Source organism: Suricata suricatta, chromosome 5 (assembly GCF_006229205.1).
Source record: "Suricata suricatta isolate VVHF042 chromosome 5, meerkat_22Aug2017_6uvM2_HiC, whole genome shotgun sequence".
NCBI classification, from domain to species: domain Eukaryota; kingdom Metazoa; phylum Chordata; class Mammalia; order Carnivora; family Herpestidae; genus Suricata; species Suricata suricatta.
In genome coordinates this window covers 83,089,835-83,110,914 of record NC_043704.1, presented here as the reverse complement: position 1 = coordinate 83,110,914, position 21,080 = coordinate 83,089,835, and the positions used below count along the sequence as shown (strand labels likewise).

Genomic DNA, 21,080 nt, shown 5'->3' with positions numbered 1-21,080 from the left:
CTGGATAGATTCTGCTCATACCCTTGGTGCTTAAAAGCAGAGGTCTGACTAGCTTCTGTTTGTCCAAAGTGAGGAAGTCTGGCAATCTGTTTCTACCCTGCTTCCTCCACTGCCTTGAATATTAACCTGCATATTGTTGCAGAAAAAGCCCTTCATTAAATATACAAACAAGGCAACAGGAAGGAAGAACAACAACAAAATCCCAGAACAACTGTGAAATGGAATTGTGCTGGCTTACTAGTACCTATGCTATTGGTGATCTGCCTAAATACAAGGGGCCAGCGTCCTGGCAGGATGCGCTTGGAGTCTAGATTAAATAAACAGCACAGTCAAAAAAGAAGAAACGAGAAGTCTGGTGGTCAGAGCTTCCTGGATTCAACTTAACATTTTCCAACCCTATAGGCTTCTGATTCTTCCCCTGCCTTATAGTTTCTGCACTGTATATTTTTACTAACATATGAAATAGGAGTAAATAATAAATGTAGCTTATGATTTCATCTTAAATACCTTAAGGTCTTCCCTGAGAAAAGGTGCTTTATGCTTATTGACTATATTTCCTTTTATTTCCAACAAACAAAACAGTAGCACTCATTTTTATTGTTCACAATGGTTGAAATAATTCACCCTAATTTGGATTCATTTATAGGAGAACATCCTTGTACACACAACTCCTATGCCATCTTTATAAAGTGTGTAGGGCATCAATACGCTGTCTCAATATGGGCAGAGAAAACCACAAAGTTATGAGGTGAGTTCAAATCACATTGTGTGTTAATGGAAATAGCATATGAGTTCATGGGCTGGTTCTGGGCTTTGGTACACTTGACACAGCTCTTACCTTCAGAGATGAAAGTCTCCGAAACCCAGGTACAGTAAAGGGTAAAATGATGCTCACTTTTATAGATGATCACAATTAAACTCTTTTTATGTCACTCAGTAATTCCATAGACTTCAAGGATGTCCAGTCTGGCGAAGTCTCATTATATTTGCCCATTAAAAAACAAAAGCTATTTACTCTTTCAAATGGCTGATCACGACTGTGTGAAACTGGGAACAGCTTCCTAACTCTGGAAGATATGGTAATGCAATTCCTCAAACCACAAGGGATTCCGAAACAGCTGTAGCAATGTCCTAATATGCCCCAAATACAAGAGGATGACTAAACAGAAGAACACAGCTTTCTCTTTCTAAGAAAAGTCAGCTGGGTACTCTACTTCCTACATTGTCTTTGCTTCTAGGAAGAAAAGGCTGAGGCCCACTTCCTGCCTGACTCCATAAATGGTCAGTGGAACGCCAGTGGGGTCCTATATTTCAGGCACACTGGGCATGGATGATGGATCCAAACTTTGTGAGCCCATCGTCTACCAGCCTCTGCTTTCAGAATGAGTCCATCAGCCAGAAGAAAAGGCACCCCTTCTAGGGCTGCTTTTGCAGCAACATATATTCAAAATTCATTGTATTTGGGTATTTATATATAATGTTACTTTATAATTATACAGTGCTTGGCAGTTTTCAAATGTTTGTTTGCTGCTAAAAATTAGCTTCAGATGATAGCTGTTGTTATCCTCATTTTTATAGAATAAAAACCAAGGCTTAGAGAGGTCATGATGCGTAAATGCAGGTCTGCTTGATTGCAAAGCCTATGCTGTTTTTACCTTAACTTTTATTTCGAAATAATCATGGATTCACATAAGGTTGCAAATAAATATAGGGAAGTCTCATGTGCCCTTCCCCCAAATTCCTCTAATGTTGATATCTCCCGTAATGAGAGCATAATATTAAAAGCAAGAAGATGTTAACACAATCTACAGAGCTTATTTAGAGTTCACCAGTGAGACAGGCATGTGTGTGTGTAATTCTATGAAATTTTGTCTTTTTTTATACATAAACCACACACTGTTCTACCAATTTTAAATATTAAGTCAGAATATAGGAATGAACAAAATGACTTTTCCCTCAATAACATAGTATCTACCAACAATTCCATTCATGACCAAACAGTTTTTCTGGTTGCTATTAAGAAGAAAGGAAAGGAAGAAATCCCACAAAACCTCAGCTCTTGAGAGCACTAATCTGTGCTACATGCCTTTAGGGACACATCTTCTGGAGGTATGGGTTAGGGGAATTTGATTTATTGGTAATTATGGCAGCAATATTCTTTCACATCAGAAATTTCTATCCATAAAGAGAAAGATGATCTTACCTTGACTTCAAATTTAGTCTCGTCATCTTTTTCTACTGTCCCTGTATAAGGTTCCTCAGATGTTCTCTGAAGAGGAGCTAGAGAGGCAAAGAAAACCAGCCATTAATTTGGCAACTCAGCTTATAAATAACTCGGAGTGTATAGCCTGGCTTGGACAAGCACCTGAACTGTGTCGGGCCAAATGAGTAACAAAGCTTAACTGAATTGCTGTGGTGATTTGTGAGGTAGGAGATGAAATTGGAGGTGAAGGAGAGATGCAGAAAAGAAACAGTCCTTGACCCCAGGCATTTAACATTTGATCCAAAGAGACAAAAGAAACACAACATCACATGAAACATCAAACTTCAACAAATCAGTAAATATAATGTGGTAAAAAGGATAGAGTTGCCATCATTCCCATTTTCAAGCCTCTGCAAAAAGGTCACTTTCTTCATGATGTCTTCCTGGATGTTAAAACTTTATGGATTCTTGGCTCATTCGGCTAAGCATCTGACTCGGTTCAGGTCATGATCTCATAGTTTGTGAGTTCAAGCCCTGCATTGAGCTCTCTGCTGTCAGCACAGAGCCCTCTTTAAATCCTCTCTCTCCCTCTCTCTCTCTCTCTCTCTCTCTCTCTCTGCCCCTCCTCTGCTTGTTCTCTCTCTCTTTCAAAATAAATAAAATAAACACATTAAAAAACAAATCCAGGGGCACCTGGGTGGCTCAGTCGGTTAAGCGTCCAGCTTTGGCTCAGGTCATGATCTCACGGTTGGTGGGTTTAAGCCCCGCGTCAGGCTCTGTGCTGACAGCTAGCTCAGAGCCTGGAGCCTGTCTTCAGATTCTGTATCTCCCTCTCTCTCTGACCCTACGATGTTCGCACTGTCTCTCTCTGTCTCTCAAAAATAAAAAATAAAAAAAACATTAAAAAATTTAAAAAATACCCTTCATGGATCTTTCTATGTATTGCTGCTTTAGCATTTATCTTTGTACTTTATTGCTCTTGGAATAGAATACCAGTTTCAATTCTACATTTATTGAATATATATTTTTTCATTATAGAAGTAGTTAATTTGTGCTTTTCATAGACAATTTTTGAAAAACAGTAAAATCTTACCACGTAAATATAACCACTAGGTATAGTTCCTTTTAGTCTTCATTAAAATGTTCTCTCTCTCTCTCTTTCTCTCTCCACACACACACCCACACTCACATAATCATACAATGATTATGTAAGAGGATGTCTATGCCTGTCCAGCCAGAAATTGTTGTTAATCTAATGGTTGGATTCCAGAACTGATGGAACCACATTTATTTTTTTTTAATTTTAAATGTTTATTTATTTTTGAGAGACACAGAGAGATAGAGCACGAGCAGGCGAGGGGATGAGAGAGAGGGAGACAAAGAATCCAAAGCAGGCTCCAGGCTCTGAGCTGCCAGCACAGAGCCCAATGTGGGAGCTGAACTCACAAACCATGAGATCATGACCTGAGCTGAAGTCAGTTGCTTAACTGACTGAGCCACCAGGTACCCCCTAGAACCACATTTATTAGTGAATGAGACAACCACAGGAAGAATCAGTTAGCTCAGACAGGACAGAACTGGGCTATCTTGCTCTTGCTCCCTTCTCTCTGTCACTCTGTCACCCTCTCCTCCTTTCCACAGAGCTCTTGAACACCTGGGAGATATCCTTTCTTCAGGCCCCAAGGCCATTTGGCAGTAAGAATGGAACTTGGGGAGGAGAAGCCCTGGTTAGGGCTTGAGGCTTTCTCACTCAGCTTTACCAGACGGCTGCACTGGGTATGGTGGCTACAAGGCTGGTAAGTACAAGGTACTTTGAGTTCTTGTCACTGTCAATACCCTTGTGTATATAGTTCCCTTGGAAAACTCACAGGATACATGTGATTAACCCAGGACAGAATTTGAGCATTTGGTCCCATGGCCAAAATACCACCCATCCAATGCCCCCAATATATAACCCTGATTCTTATCTGTGGTAAACTGTGGCCTCCAGAGGTTCCTCCCAACCCTCAGGTTCTGTGAGTCAGCTGGAATCCGCTTGGGCTTTCTATGGATTTTTCATAGATATTACTGAAATCTGTAGTGAGGTATACTGTTTGCTTCTCCTGGCTATTTGGCCATTAAAGAAAATTCATAACAATGAACAATGCTTAGGGTCCTCACTCTCTGCAGGATCCCTGTAAGCTGAGTGATTCCAGGCATAATACCTGGATGCTAGATGTGCAAAATACATTTTAATGGCAACACCCACGATTGAGGAGCACTTGCCCGTAACAATGTAAGTAAAGTGCTGAAGTTAAAGGCAGGGGCAAGAAGCCACAGTGCCGGCATTCAAGTCTTGGTCTTGGTCCATGTCTAAGACATATATTATCAGAGTAATTTCTGTGCTTTACCTTCTTCATCTATAAAATGTGGAACAATGAGAAAGCCTACAATATAGGGTTGTTATAAGGCTTAATGAGTTAATATATGCCAACTGTTTACATCATGGTAAACAGTAAATTTTAGCTATTATTACAGCCACAGAAGAATTTTTTTCACACTCCTTATAAACTTCAGAGAAGTTAAATACTGTAACTGTAACCAAGGCACCCAGCTAACAAGAGTCACAGCCGAGATTCCAGCTCCCTCACGTTCCTTACACTGTGAAATGTAATGACTTATCCTGGAACAGACTCGGTTACTAAGGAATCAGACAAATGTGTCTGAAAATCCTATTAGCGACTTGCCTGAATCCATACTCAGTGGTTACTATCCAAAACAAAAGTGCAGGATTGTTCAAAACAAAAGTGTGGAATGAGCAACTTTGCTGGGTCAGTGATTCCTGTTCAGACAAGACAAAGATCTGTTTACCTTAGAAGGGTCACTGTCTATTATGAAATCTTGTGTTTGAAAGAAAATGAGAAACAAGCTATCATTCTTGCAGTAGTTGCTTATAACCAACATATATCCATTAAAACAATGACAGAGGAAAAATCATGGAAGTGAGCATAATTTAGTTTTGGCAAAGAGCACCAGATGAGAAGTAAGGAGAACCAAGCACTATGTGTAGCCATCCAAAAAGATGACTCCATGTGTGTGAGTGTCTGTTTGTGTCAGCAGGATGTGTGCGTAAGTATATTGTGTGTACATGTGCATTTATGTGTGTGTTGAGTGTATATGTGTGTGTGCACATGGAAAATTCAAGAAAGAAATGCACCAAATTGTTATCAAGGCTTGAGTCTAAAGAGTGGAATATGTGACAGGAGACAGGGGACCGTAAATCATACTAAATGGAGAATGACCAGAAGACCCCTTATTTTCAGATAAATAAAAACAAAAAAGGATTTGTTGCTAGCGGATCTGCCCAAGAAATGCTATAGGTTCTTCAGCCTCGAGAGAATGACACAAAATGATGATTCAGATCTATAGTAAGGAATAAAAAGAACATTGGAAATGGCTGAAAAAGAGAGTAGATGTAGAAGACTATATACATAAAATATAAAAGACTATACAGAAGAAATATATATGTATATATTTATATATATTCTTGTATATATTTCTTCTTGTCTCTGAGCTCTTTAAAAGATATGTGGTTGTTTAAAAGAAAAAATAACAATACAGTATTGGGAAGTTTAGCATATGTAGATGTAATATTTATGATAAGAATAGCACAGAAAATGGAGGGAATCATATGGAGCTATAATGTTGCCAATTTCCTGTATTTTACATAAGGTGCTATAATATTAACTCTAAGTAGACTGTGATAAATGAAGATGATGATCTCTAGGGAAAATATATAGGAAAAACAATGCAAAGAGGTATGCTAAAAAGCCAATAAAGGAATTAAAACAGAACACTAAAAATATTTGCTAACCCAAAAGAAAGCAGGAAAGGAGGAACAGAGGAATAAAAAAAGGAGACAATAAACAACAAATTACAAAATTGTAGTTCTAAATCCAACTATATCAATAATTACATTGTATGAAAGTGGACTAAATACTCCAATTAGAAGGCAGAGTTTAACAGAATGTATTAAAAAGTCAAGATCCAGATGCCTGGGTGGCTCAGGAGGTTAAGGGTCTGACTTTGGCTCAGGTCATGATCTCACGGTTCATGGGTTCCAGCCCTGCATGGGGCGCTGTGCTGACAGCTCAGAGCCTAGAGCATGCTTCAGATTCTGTGTCTCCCTCTCTCTCTGTGTCCCTCTCCTGCTCATTCGCTGTCTCAAAAATAAACATTAAAAAAAATTTTTTTAAGTCAAGACCCAATTATATGCTGTCTCTAAAAGATATACTTTAAAAACAAAGAAATGGAAGAATGGAAAAAATATGCCATACAAACACTAAGCACAAGAAAGCTAGAATGCTATATTAGTATCAGACAAAACAGACTTCAGGACAAGGAGTATTACTAAAGATAAGGATGGAAGGAGAGAGATTTCCTAATTATAAAAAGGCCCACATATTTGGAAGACATAACAATTATGAACATGTAGGTGCTTAATAACAGTTTCAAAATTCATGAAGTAACAAATGACATACGCATCATATCCAAGAGCAGTTTATCCCAGGAATGTACAATTGTTTTAATATTTGAAAATAAATCATTGTAATCTACCACATAAGCACATAAAGGAAAACTATAGGATTATTTCACCAAATGCACTTAAAGAGCATCTGCAAAAGTTCACAATCATTCATGATGAAAACTACCATCAAATGAGGAAGAGAAGGGAACTTCCTCTATCTGATAAAAGGCATCTGTGAAAAATTTACTGTTAACATCATAGTTTAAGGTGAAAACTGAACTATTTCCCCTAATATTGGGAAAAGACAGGGTTGTCTGCTCTCACCGTTTCTCTTCAACATTGTACTGGAGGTCTTGGCCATTATAATAAGGCAAAGGGAAAAAAGCATAAAGTTTGAAACAGAAGAGGTAGAATGTCCCAATTCACAGATGACCTGATTGTATTTTATGCAGAAATATATTCCTACTGATAGTTACATATGGTAAATTCCACTTACTATACACTTTTAAAAAAAGATGAAATGACTAAGACCTCTACACTCAAAACTACTATACTGCCAAATACCATATGATCTCACTCAGATGTGCAATTTAAGAAATAAAAGAAATGAACAGAAGAAAAAAAGAGAGAGGGAGGCAAACCAAGAAACAGGCTCTTAACCATAGAGAACAAACGAATGGTTGTCAGAGCAGAGGAGGTGCAGGAGTGGGGGTTAAATATGTGATGGGTATTAAGATGTGCACTTGTGATGAGCACTAGGTGCTACAGGAAGTGTTGAATCACTATCTTGTACACATGACACTAACATTATGCCGTGTGTTAACTAACTGGAACTTAAAATCTTTTTTAAAAAGTAAAACAAAAACAAAAACAAAAAAATACTATACTGCTAAGAGAAATTAAAGAAGACCTACATAAATGAAAAGTTACAACATTTATGAATTAGAAAACTCAGTATTGGTAAGATAAGAGTTCTCCCCAAATTGATCTATAAATTCAGTGCAACCTCAAGCATAATCTCAGCAGAAACTGAAAAATGATTCTAAGATTTATATGGGAGGACCTTGGGTGGTTCAGTCCATTAACTTTTTTTGTTTTTAAACATTATTTATTTTTGAGAGACAGAGCATGAGCAGGCGAGGGGCAGAGTGAGTGAGACACGGAATTTGAAGCGGGCTTTAGGCTCTGAGCTGTCAGTACAGAGCCTGATGCGGAGCTCGAACTCACAAATGGTGAGATCATGACCTGAGCCAAAGTCTGACACTTAACCAACTGAGTCACCCAGGTGCCCCTAAGTGGCAGACTCTTGATTTTGGTTCAGGTCATAATCTATTGCATGGTTCATGAGTTCGAGCCCTGCATCAGGCTCTGTACTGACAGTGCAGAGACTGCTTGGGATCCTGTCTCTCCCTCTCTCTCTGCCCCTGCCTCCCGCTTGCTTGCTCTCTCTCTCAAAATAAATAAAATAAACATTAATAAAATAAAATAACAAAATTTATATGGAAATAAAAATAACCTGAAATAGTCTTGAAAAAGAACAAAGTTAGAAGACATACCCTATCTGATCTCAAGGCTTACTAATAAGCTATAGTAATCAAGACCAGGCAGGATTGGTGTAAGGACTTATCTATTGTTTTTATCTTTCCAAACTTACTACTCCATTAATAATAGAATCTTGTAAGCACTTTAAAGGTCCTTAATAGAGATTATTTTATGCTGATGTTAATTTGCACATTTATATAATTCCTTCTCTAGACTGTAAGCATCTCCTTGTATCCAGGCACTGAGTTTTATCTGACTCTATAAAGTCTTCAATGCCTGTACTTTTCCAAATCTGTAGTTTATTTTAAATAATATTTGTCAGAACAACAACCATTATACATGTTAAACAACCACAATCTCAACCTTTATGAGCATCAAGGAAACATAAAGCCACAAAACTTCCTCCCCCAAATAACCTACCCAAAGTAGAGGGCTGGCTGGTTTTCGGTGACACCCATTTTGGGGAGGACTCAGGATGGGGCGCCACAGGTTGCACTGGGCGAGTCTGTCTGGCTGCCAGTTTCATTAGACTCATTTGCCTCTTGTGAAATATTTCCTGCACATCGCCCAGCTTCTGCAGGACTTCCTGGGCTTTGGCCTGCAGGAACAAAAGCAAATCATGACCATGTCACTCTGCATTGAGCCTGAGGACATGAAGCATTCCCTTTCTCTTGTCTTCCCCTCCTCCCCACCCCCACCTCCTTCAGGTGACCCTTCCATCCATACGCAAGTCACTGCACAACTTGCCTTGCCCCAGAATTATGCTTCTAAGAGTCTGCATCTCTCACTTGATAGACAATGATCATATCCTTTTCACTACCATATCTCCATGCCTAGAACACTGCCAAGCACAGAGTAGTGCTCAGTAAATATATAATGAGTAGATAAATGTTCACTAAGACATGTTCATTAATAGTAGAAGCGGATAGGGGCACCTGGGTGGCTTAGTCTGTTGAGCTTCCGACTTTGCTTCAGGCCATGATCTCATGATTCTTGAGTGTGAGTCCCACTTCGGGCTTACTACTGTCCACATGGATCCTGCTTGGAATTCTCTGTCTCCCTCTCTCTCTGCCCCTCCCTCACCTTGCACTTTCTCAAAAATAAATACAACACTTTTAAAAAAAGAGAAAAAGGTAGAATAGGATACCTTAGACTATGAATGAAGGGCAGTAGGCTACTTTACTAAACAGGAGGATTTCAAAATAAGACATGTACCCTGAATAAGAGCCCCGATAGAGACAAGAGTTTAAGTGTTCTGGAGGAAAGAGTTGGCTACACACTGAGGCAGGATCAAGGGAACCACAAGTACTCAAGGATAAACATTTAAATTTTATTCTGTATGACCCCTTCTCTATAGGTAGTAAAGAAATAAACTGAAAAAAATACCAGAGAAAGATGAAACTCACAGGCATTCCCATAACTGACTATATGTTATAAGGCAGAGGTTCAAAAGAACAAAAAACAAGTCTTGGAGGTCTCCAAGTTTCACCAAAGCCTAAATTCTGCAAAATATATTTCTTCTGGCCTTGCTTCCAGCATGACATCCCTCCAGCTCTGGTGGGTCAAGGGAAGTGGGTAGTCTTTGTCATGACATCTGTCTCCTGGATGATTTAAACCACAAAAGAAAGGGCCCAGAATTAGAAGAACTCTACCCCCACAAGCCATACAGGATACTCTGAGGATGCCTAATTCTGAAAGTACAGACTCAGCACACACTCAGGGAGGTTCCCACATTTTGCAATTAGAAAAGTACACTTGTCTTTTTTTTTAATGTTTATTTTTGAGAGAGATACAGTGCGAGAGGGAGAGGGGCAGAGAGAGAGGGAGACACAGAATCCGAAGCAGGCTCCAGGCTCTGAGCTGTCAGCCAGAGCTTGACACAGGGATTGAACTCATGAACCGCGAGATCATGACCTGAGACAAAGTCGGATGCTTAACTGACTGCGCCACCCAGGCACCCCTACATTTCTCTTTTTCATGCTGGGCTATCTTCTGAGGGAAAGAGCCAAGAGCCCTGAGGGAGTACTAGCACATCAGCTATGGAACAACTGTGGCCCTACAGCTTCAGAGTCCTGTTGAGGCTGACCCCTACTCCAAGATCTAGTGCCGGTCTCACTCTTTGTAGGGTCTAAAATGCGGCTGGTCTGAATTGTGCTGTCAGTGTAAAATACACACTGGATTTTGAGGACTTAGTATGAAAAAATAATGCAAAATATTTCATTAATAACTGATATTGATTATGTATTGAAACAGTATTTTGGACATATTTTTTTTAATTGTAGTTTATTGTCAAATTGGTTTCCATATAACACCCAGTGCTTCTCCCCACAAGTGCCCCTCACCATGATGGACATATGTTAAAAAACATTATTAAAATTGACTTCACTTGTTTCTTTTTGCTTTTTTAAATGTGGCTACTAGAAAATCTTAAGTCACATATATAGCTTGCATTGTATTTCTATTCAACAGTGGTGGTCTAGACTAGGAATCAGCCAAATTTTTCTGTAAAGAACCAAAGAGTAAATATTTCAGGCTTTGAGACCATCTAGTCTCTGTTATTCCTTCTGGCCTCTGATATTATACCATAAAAGCTGTCACAGATAATGTATACTACATATGCTACATATGTATATACTATACATAATGTATAATATATAATATATGCTACATATGAACATATGAATGAGTGTGGCTGTGCTCCGATAAAACTTTATTTATAAAAGTAAGTGGCAAGCAGCTTTGGCCCACGGGCTGTGGTTTGCTGACCCCCAATCTAGATTAAGGTGGGGCTTGTGCTTAAAAGGTCTCTTCAGAGAATGTGCAACTGGCCTTAGGGAGATCAGCTGTACAACGGACTAGAGGTTCTGACAACACAGCTGAGTTCAGATCCGAAACGAAACCAAATCCCCTTCTGTCAGGGTGAGAGCAGTGTCAGTTTGAGTTTCTGGAGGGATGGTGATGAGACAGCCCCATGATGAACTTGAGGAAACTGAGACATAGGTGTCAACTGCTGCACAAAGATCAAGAAATCTGACTGAAAGAATGTCAAATTGTTCATGTTTGATATTCAGCCTTGATGTGAGGTCAGTGCCACAAGCTGGAGCTCAGTTGCTCACAACTTGGACTAGACAGGACTTGAATCACCTTTGCTCTTTTGCATCTCTTCCTGAAGATCCCAGGGTGAAGCCTGGAAATGGTGAGGTGGTCAGACAAGATGCTAAATTCCTAAACTCAGGTGAGGGGGGAATTCGCGCAAGATTCCCAACTGCATCTCTTCCATTCTTCTTACCTCTTTTTACTTGCAAATCCATTTTCCATAGCACAATCAGAATGATCTTTCCAGGAGGTAAGTCTGACCATATAACTTCCCTGTTTAAAAGCCCTGCTGGGGCTGCCCACTGCTTCAGGACAAAGTCCAGACTCCTCATGGAACACTGGGCCCTGCAGTAACTGACCCTGATTTCCCTCTAGTCTAACTTCCACTAGTTCCCACCCCTTACTCCAGCCTCCAGCTGCAGCAGTTACCGAATGCTCTTCTTTTCAGCCTCTCTACTTTTGCAACTCCTCTTCCTTCCTCCGGTTTGTCTCCCTTGAAAACTGCTACACAGCCTTCCAGACCAAATTTAGGTATCTTCTTTGAACAACCTGGCCTCCATAGGTTGAGCTGATCTTTGCCTCCTCTATGTACCCCACTGTCCCTTCCATTCCACATGCTCTTGGACCAACATGCACTTACTGGGGACATGTTTGTCTTCCACTAAACTGCCAGCACCTTCATTATAGGCATCGTGACTTTCATTATTGTATTCCCAGAGTAAAGCACAAACTGGGTTCCCAGTGAATATTATTTTTTTTTAATTTCTGTTCTTTTTAAAAAATGTTCATTTGCTTATTTTTTTTACTTTATAGTTTATTGTCAAGTTGGTTTCCATGTAACACCCAGTGCTCATCCCAACAAGTGCCCTCCTCCATGCCCATCACCTCTTTTCCTATCTCCCCCACTCCATCAACTCTCAGTTTGTTCTCAGTATTTAAGAGTCTCTTATGGTTTGCGTTCCTCCCTCTCCTTAACTATTCTTCCCCCTTCACCTCCCCCATTATCCTCTGTTAAGTTTCTCCTGTTCCACATATGAGTGAAAACATGTGGTATCTGTACTTCTCTGCCTGACTTATTTCATTTAGCATATCAAGAGCTGGAAACAAGAGCATTCGGTAATGGCTGCAGCCAGAGGCTGGAGTGAGGGGTGGAAACGAGTGGAGGTTAGACTGGGGGTGGGAATGAGTGGAGGTTAGACTGGGGGTGGGAATGAGTGGAGGTTAGACTGGATCAATTAATCAGGATCAATTAATGAAGGGCCCAGTGTTCCATGAGGAGTTCCGTCCACGTTGCTACAAATGGCCAGATTTCATTCTTTCTCATTGCCATGTTGTATTCCATTGTATAGATAAACCACATCTTGATCACTTGTCAGTTGATGTAAATTTAGGCTCTTTCCATGATCTGGCTATTGTTGAAAGTGCCGCTATGAACATTGGGGTACACATGCCCCTGTGCATCAGCACTCCTGTATCCCTTAGGTAAATTCCTAGCAGTGCTATTGCTGGGTCTTAGGGGAGTTCTACTGTTAATTTTTTGAGGAACCTCCACACTGTTTTCCAGAGTGGCTGTACCAGTTTACATTCCCACCAACAGTGTAGGAGGGTGCCCATTTCTCCACATTCTTGCCAGCATCTATAGTTTCATGACTTGTTCATTTTAGCCACTCTGACTGGCATGAGGTGGTATCTCAGTGTGGTTTTGATTTGTATTTCCCTGATGATGAGTGACACTGAGCATCATTTCAGGTGTCTGTTGGCCATCTGGATGTCCTCTTTGAAGAAGTATCTGTTTATGTCTTCTGCCCATTTCTTCACTGGATTATTTGTTTTTTAAGTGTGGAGTTTGGTGAGTTCCTTATAGATTTTGGGCTATAAGAGTCCTGGGCCAGATGGCTTCCCTGGGGAATTCTACAAGACATTTAAATCAGAGTTAATACCCATTCTTCTCAAGCTATTCCAAAAAACAGAAATAGAAGGAAAACTATTCCCAAACCAGACAGAGACCTAGCAAAAAAAAGAGAACTACAGGCCAATATCCTTGATGAATACGAATGTAAAATTCCTCAACAAGATACTAGCAAATTGGATTCAACAGCATATAGAAAGAATTATCCACCATGGTCAAGTGGGACTCATTCCTAGGTTACAGGGCTGGTTCAATATTTGTAAATCCATCAGTGTGATACTTCACATTAACAAAAGAAAAGATAAAAACCATATGATCCTGTCAATAGATGCAGAAAAAGCATTTGACAAAATACAGCATCCTTTCTTAATAAAAACCCTCAAGAAAGCTGGGATAGAAGGAACTTACTTAAACATCATAAAAGCCATTTATGAAAAGCCCACAGCTAACATCATTCTCAGTGGGGAAAAACTGAGAGCTTTCCCCCTGAGATCAGGAACACAACAGGGATGTCCACTCTCACTACTGTCGTTTAATATAGTACTAGAAGTCCTAGCATCAGCAATCCGACAACAAATGGAAGTAAAAGGCATCAAAATTGGCAAAGATGAAGTCAAACTTTCACTTTTCACAGATGACATGATACTCTACATGGAAAACCTGACAGACTCCACCAGAAGCCTCCTAGAACTGATCCATGAATTCAGCAAAGTTGCAGGGTACAAAATCAACATACAGAAATTGGTTGCATTTTTATACACCAATAATGAAGCAACAGAAAGAGAAATCAAGAAACTGATCCCATTCACAATTGCACAAAAAAACCATAAAATACCTAGGAATAAACCTAAGCAAAGATGTAAAAGTAAAAGATCTGTATGACAAAAACTATAGAAAAATTATGAAAAAATAATTTGCTTATTTTGAGAGGAAGGGAGAGAGAGAAAAAGCTGTCAGTGCAGAACCTGACTCTGGGTTCCATCTCATGGAACAGTGAGATCATGACCAGAGCCAAAATCAAGAGTCTGATGCTTAAACGACTGAACCACCCAGGCGCCCACACACACACAGTGAATATTTAAAGAACTGAATTTTGCTATTTGTTACTGCAATTATTTCATTCCCTAGACTGGGCCATGAAAGCGAAGGCGGGAGAAAAATCAAAATAACAGCACTAAGAGGATAGTGCAGAAAGGCACTTGAACAGCCTCAGACAGACAGGGTGACTGCTACAAAAACAATAGTGTAATTGTGGGTGTAGTTTTGATAATTACCACAGTCTTAAATGTAACAGACTCAACTGTTTAGACATGGAGTACTAGTGTTTTAGGAATAAATTTTACTTTTTTGAAGTTTTAGAATTACAGAAAAATTACAAAACAGTACAGAGAATTCCCATATAGATCACTGTTTCCTCTATTATTAACAGTTTGCATTAGTATGGTACATTTCTTATAATTAATAAAACATTATTGATATGTTATCTTTATCATTAAAATAATAATTATTATTATTAAATAAAGTCCATACTTTATAGTTAGATTTCCTTAGTTTTAGCTATTGTACCTTCCCCTGCAAGGTCCAATCCAGGATACCATATTACATGTAGTTGTCATGACTTCTTAAGCTCCTATTGGCTGTGGCAATTTCTCAGCTTTTCCTGGTTTTTGATGACCTTGACTATTTTGAGGAATATTGATCAGATATTTTGTAGCATGTCCCTCAATTGGCATTTATATGATATTTTTCTCATGATTAGACTGTAGTTACGGGCTTTGGGGGTAAGACCATGAAAGTCAAGCACCGTGTCCATCACATCATATCAAGAGAATATCATATCTATGTCACAACACTGTTGAAATTGACCTTGGTCACTTGGCTGAGGTCCTGTGTGTAAAATCACTTCACTGTAAAGTCACTCTTTTATTTCTCCTTCCCTGTACTGTACTCTTTGAAAGGAAGTCACTATGTACAGCCCACATTTAAGGGTTGGCAAATTACATTCTACCTCCTCAAGAGCAAAGTATCTACATATATAATTTAGAATTCTTCTGCATGGGAGATTAGTCTCCTCTGCCCCATTTATTTACTTATTCCATCATTTATTTATATCAGAATGGATTCATGGATATATACTTTATACTTTGGGTTGTAATGCAATGGTACTTTGTTAATTTTGTTGCTCTAATTGTTCTAGCATTGGTCATGAGTTCTTTTCAGTCTTTACTATTTCATTCTGGCACTATAAGATGCTGTAAGATCATCTTAGATATTTCCTTCCCTAGCCCTAGAATCAGCCATTTCTCCAAGGAGCCTGGGTCTTCTTTACTGAAGAATGATATCAGAAATCAAGATCTCAGTGCTAGGTGTGCTCATTGGCACTGGGGGGGGGGTGTCTCATTGCTTCTAGGCTATCTCAACTGTCAAAGTAAAAAAGATACATGTGTGTGTACCATATCTACATATACATATATCTAGGAATATTTCTATGTATAGAGAGTACCAGTTTTGACAACAAAGTCATTACTTCTCAGTAGACAAAAGTTTCTTTGACACAACAAGATATTTAAATCTTACAACCAGGGCATCTGGGTGGCTCAGTCAGTTAAGTGTCCAACTTCGGCTCAGGTCATGATCTCATATTTCGTGGGTTTGAGCCCTGCATCAGGCTCTGTGCTGACAGCTAGCTCAGAGCCTGAAGCCTGTCTTTAGATTCTGTATCTCCCTCTCTCTCTGACCCTCCCCTGTTTGCTCTGTCTCTCAAAAATAAATAAAAAAACATCTAAAAAAATTTTTAAAAATCTTACAACCTAAATGTTTATTCCAAACCAAAAGAAGAAAAGATGGGCTTTGGAGGTATTTTGATCCATTTGACCTACAGGATTAAAAAAATATATATTTCTCATATAATCCTTTCTTTCCCTCATGTTTCTACCTATTTCCCACAGGTGATTTATTAAGTTTTATTCATTTCCTGGTAGGTGGTATGGTCAGGAAGTTTGCTGAAGCTGGGCAGCATAGCAGCTGTGGCCACAAATCTCCCTGGTGGACCCGATACACCTATTTGAGCAGCTAATGGAGCTGGAGCTGGGTGAGACTGTTCTGCCTTAGGAATCTGAGCTGGAGCTACCAATACTGAGTCTGCTATGTAGAAGCTACACCAGATGAGCCTTCCCTTTGTTCCCTATGCAAGGAAGTAGAAGGGTCTTTGTGCTGGGGGAGGGTATCTGCCTACCCATCCCTCACCCCTTACCAAGATCACACCTTACCATCAAAAAGTTTAAGGGAAAGAGCACCATTAACATACAACTCCATACTGAGCTGCCCCCACTGTAATCTGCCCGCTCTGCCACCTGCTGCCTACTTGTTCAATAAATATGGATTGGACACATGGCAAAGGTTAGACACAAGGATACAGAGAGGGATGAGGCTCCTGCCCTTCAGGAGCTCCCAGTGCAATTAAGAAAGACAGACGTTTAAAATAATAAGTAGATGGGGTGCCTAGGTGGTATATAGTGTGGTGGAATATAGTGTGATATACAACAAAGTCTAAATGGTATACAACTAAGAGCAAAGGCTCTTAGCCTGAATTCATGGATAGACTTTAGGGTATCCCATAAAATTAATTATAAAAGTTACATATGCTACACACTCCCTATTTGTCACCCTACTATGTCTTCTTTTCCCTACTCTGTGTCCCAGGAGGCTGACCTGTATGGACTCTGTTGGATAGGCTCACTTGCCCGTGGGTTTTTAGCTGGTTTGGCCTAAGAGCAGAACCAGCAGGAAATCCAAGAGAGGAGAGAGGAGAGTAGGGATACGTGTGTCTTCATCAGAGGTTGCGTCCTCTGCCCAAGGCCACAACCCTTACTAGCTGCCTTTCAGCAACAGCTATAGTGGCTCCCTTTTGCTCTTTAGGCTTATGGGTGGTAACTGCTTCCATTTTCTTGCTAGCCCCAGGGACCTTCACCATCCCCACTGGATTCCCTAAATCCTACAGATATCTTTGTAAAAAGTGCCTACATCAAACTCCCTTCAATCACTTTAAGTATGTAGGTCCTGAAAGTATCTGAATCAGATTCCATGACTCAAAAGAGGTCTGTGACTCAAAAGAAGTAAAGAAGGTGTTACAGGAGAGATACATACAAGGTAGTGTGAATCTCAGAGGAAGGTGTGCCATGCATAATTCTGCTGACTTCACCGAAGAGTGCTCCTCTCAAAATGCAAATCCAATCAAATTATCCCCTGGCTTAAATCTTTCAGTGGCTTCCCAGTGCTCTTAGAATATAGACCAAATTCCTTAAGATGCCCACAAAGCCCACCTCATCTGCCCCCCTCTTATCTCACCCCAAACACCCTTCCTTTGCTCTCTGTACTCCAGCCACCCTAACCTTTAGGTTCTGCACTTGTGCCAGACTCCCTCCAGCCCTGTGTCCTCTGCACATGCTGTTACTTCTAATCTGGAAAGACCCCCCATCATCTTTACTCATTCTTCAGGCCTTGGCTCAAGTATCCTCAGTCCAGGTCAAGTTCTTCTATCACATGCCCAGCAGGATCCTAAATCCCTCCTCCAGAACACTTAACTTAGCTTGTAACATATTCTTATGTTTTGTGTTTGACATTTATTAATGTCAGCTTCTCCTATTAAGTTCTATCAGGGATGGAATCATGTCTATTTCTTCTCATTGCTGTGCCCTCAGCACTGTGCACGATATATCAGAGATGTTCATGAGTATTTGTAGAGAAATGAATGACTGAGGGTAATATTTGGGTCAGACCATGAAGGGTTAATTTGCCAGGAAGCAAAGACCAAGAATCTAAGAGGCCACCTCAGAACACAGGAATTGGTGCGCCTGCTCAGTTTCCCCTACCTGGACTTTCCTAAGCAACAGGCAAAAGGCGCCCAATACTTCTTTTCCAACCACAAGATTAAAATAACTCAGAAACATTACCTTTACGTCAAGGGTGAGTATCAACTCGAACTGGCTGTAAAACTCCGTGTGGCTGGGCAAGTGGTACTCCTTTGCTGTGCCCAGGAATGCCTCAATGTCGTTCAAGGCAACGTCAACCCCCTCTCGTGACTGGCACTTGTCTACAGCTTGGGAAGCCAGAAGGTAGATTCCTGCTTCACACCACTGGCTGACCTTTTCAAAAGAAACACAGTGTCCTATGCAGTCAGCCTGACCAGAACACTCAGGAAGTGTGAGCTTATCTGTGGTCTAGAAGGATCCTAACTAAGACAACGGGAAATTGTCATGGGACAGCAAAACTTCAGAGGTCTAACCACTGTCAGTGTAACTGTGAGGTGGACAAACCCAAACTAATTTTACGACTGCCCATTTCCCAGGAAAGTCATCCAGCCAATAAAAAAGAATTGTATAAACATTTTTCTCTTTCACTAGTAGTAATTGCTACATCTCCAAAAGAGTTAGGTATTCCTAAGTTTGGTCTAACTGTTAAGAAATGTAACCAATGACTTCTTGGGTTTACCTTCTAGGCATTCTAACTGGTTACAAGAGCACAGGGTGACAAGTGAGCCCTTAGACTTGGACCCTACATGTCTTCCTAGAGAAGGGAACATCCCTTTTAACAAAAATACTACTTTCCTCTGTGCACGTTTGCATTTACTGGCATGTGTCTTTCCTAGGGAAGCATTGAAGAATGCAAAGCTTTTAACTCATGACAGCAATGCTCAAACTTTCCAGAATACTGGGATGAAATCAGATAGTTGATGAATTCTAACAGTTTAATTTTTTAAAGACTTAAACAGAAAGACAGGGACCCTTGTGTTGCCTGAATATTTATGTGTAAAGAGGCTGCCAGGGCAAGTACATCTTGCACTTACATTTACCATGTGACCTGAAAAGCTATGTAAAATAACTACACAGGGGGAAAGAACAAAAGGGAGTACTCCAAACCAGTTTTCTCTAAGTGGAGAAATTATAGGCAACTTAAGTTTGTCTATTTTCCCCCTAAATTCCTTATACTGAACATGTACTACTTTTAGAATAACAAAACATAATAAAGATATTTAAAAATTAATGATTACTAAGGTGTAGGGTTAAGGAAGGGAATGGGATGTATAGATGCCCGTAAGTAACTTTTTTCCTCCTCCTTCCTACATTTTTGGATTTTCAAAATAATATAAATCATGTTTTAATATATAATGTGAAAACTTTCTCTTAAAACACCCCTAGATCTGCAGAAAACATTAGGCTGGGGTCTTCTGCAGAGTCACAGCAGATACTTGCTCTCCCAGAGACACACACACACACACACACACACACACACCCCAGCATTAGGGTATTATCTCTCTAGCAGAAATGCATGTGAAAAACAGCAGCTGATACTGCGGAGTTCAGCACACAGGGCAGGCTGTGCACCAGGCCCTTATGAGCCACTTGCTTCTGGAACAGCTGTATTTCATTGACAGTAAAATCCCTTTGGCATTGGGATGATGTCAACAGCCTGGGGGAGTGCCCTGCCATCGGAGAGAAACAGTGATGGGAATGGAGCATGCTGACTCATGGCCGTGAGCCACAGGCTGCCTGCAAACAGCTGACAGAGAAAGCTCCAGAAGTCACGGCCCTGCTGACCGGGCACCTGCCCCAGAGATCACCGCTGAAGGGCACCAGGGGCTGCACCCATTCCCTGCGAGCCCTCTGCACACAGTGTTGCCGCCTAATCTAGGGAGCCTGGGGTTTGGAATTTGGCAGTCCTGACTTCAAATCTGCAATCCCCTACTGTTACCCCAGGCGTGGTCATAAGCAATCACTTATTTACAGAGTTTCTCAGTGTTGTCCCTGTACCACCTGCACCAGAATCACCTGGGAACTTGGTGAAAATACTGATTCCTGGGCATCATCCTAGACTTACTGAATCTGAGTCTCCAGAATAATACATTAGAGAATCTGCAATTATAGCAAACTGATTCTCATGTATTAAACATTGTGAACCATTGACTTAACCATGATAAATATCAGTTTCTGCCTCTGTAAAATAATGCCATTAATACTTTCCTCACAGGTTGTCTTGAGGATTAAATAGATGACATAATTATGCTTCTGGCAGGAACACAGTAGGTACTCAATACATGGTAGATAGGAGTGTGTATTGGTCATTATTACTTCAGCTTCTCCAAAAGGATTAATTATCTGATGCCTATATATGAGGAAAAGCACTTTGCAAATATACTGTGTCGTTCTCTGTCTTAAGAGGTCTCAAATGTCCCATGGGGCCAGGCCAAAACACCCTCTAAGTCCAGGTCTATACAGAGGAAAATGAGTATTAGTTCATTCTAATGGAATACGGTAGTATGGTGGGAACACTTTTACCTCCAATGCTTCTATGACCTAGAATCTGCACAGCTTTTAATGCCTCAAGCATTGTTTCCAAGAAGTATGTTATCCTCTCAGCAATCATGTGGGGCAGGGAGGATGAGTACGATTAAGACCGTTTTGCAGAAAATTTGTCAAACATGGTCATGGCTTTGCTGTGCTCACCTTGTCCAGCTGTCTATGCAACTCCAAGGACTTTTCTAAAATGTCATGTTTTTTCTTGTTTTCATTGATGAAGTCATCGCAGAGGTGCCTGAGCTCTACACACCTGGGTCTGATGGAGTCTGCCGCGTAGTGGTGGCTTTGAATGAGCTGGTCCCCAATCACTGCAAGCAGCTGGGCCTTTTCCAAGGGCTCCTGTGAAGTGAACATCCATAACCAAGCATCAGAAGTCAGGTCATGGTGAGGCTGATATTTGCCTACCATGTGTTCCAAACCCGAAACAACTTAGGGAGATGTTGATTCAGGTCATAAGCTGAGAGTCAG

General features: G+C 40.4%; 1 protein-coding gene across 3 annotated transcripts in view; it reads right to left on the bottom strand.

Annotated features, from left to right (window-relative positions):
• Positions 1–21,080, bottom strand: part of MCF2L2 (MCF.2 cell line derived transforming sequence-like 2) — a 227,575-nt gene that overhangs the window by 103,340 nt on the left and 103,155 nt on the right. For all 3 annotated transcript variants that reach the window (XM_029939799.1, XM_029939801.1, XM_029939800.1), the window contains exons 11-14: positions 20,760–20,951; positions 18,210–18,401; positions 8,673–8,850; positions 2,204–2,280 (exon numbers count right to left, since the gene is read on the bottom strand). In XM_029939799.1, the coding sequence (XP_029795659.1) occupies positions 2,204–2,280; positions 8,673–8,850; positions 18,210–18,401; positions 20,760–20,951 (639 nt within the window). The remainder of the gene's footprint in view (positions 1–2,203; positions 2,281–8,672; positions 8,851–18,209; positions 18,402–20,759; positions 20,952–21,080) is intronic.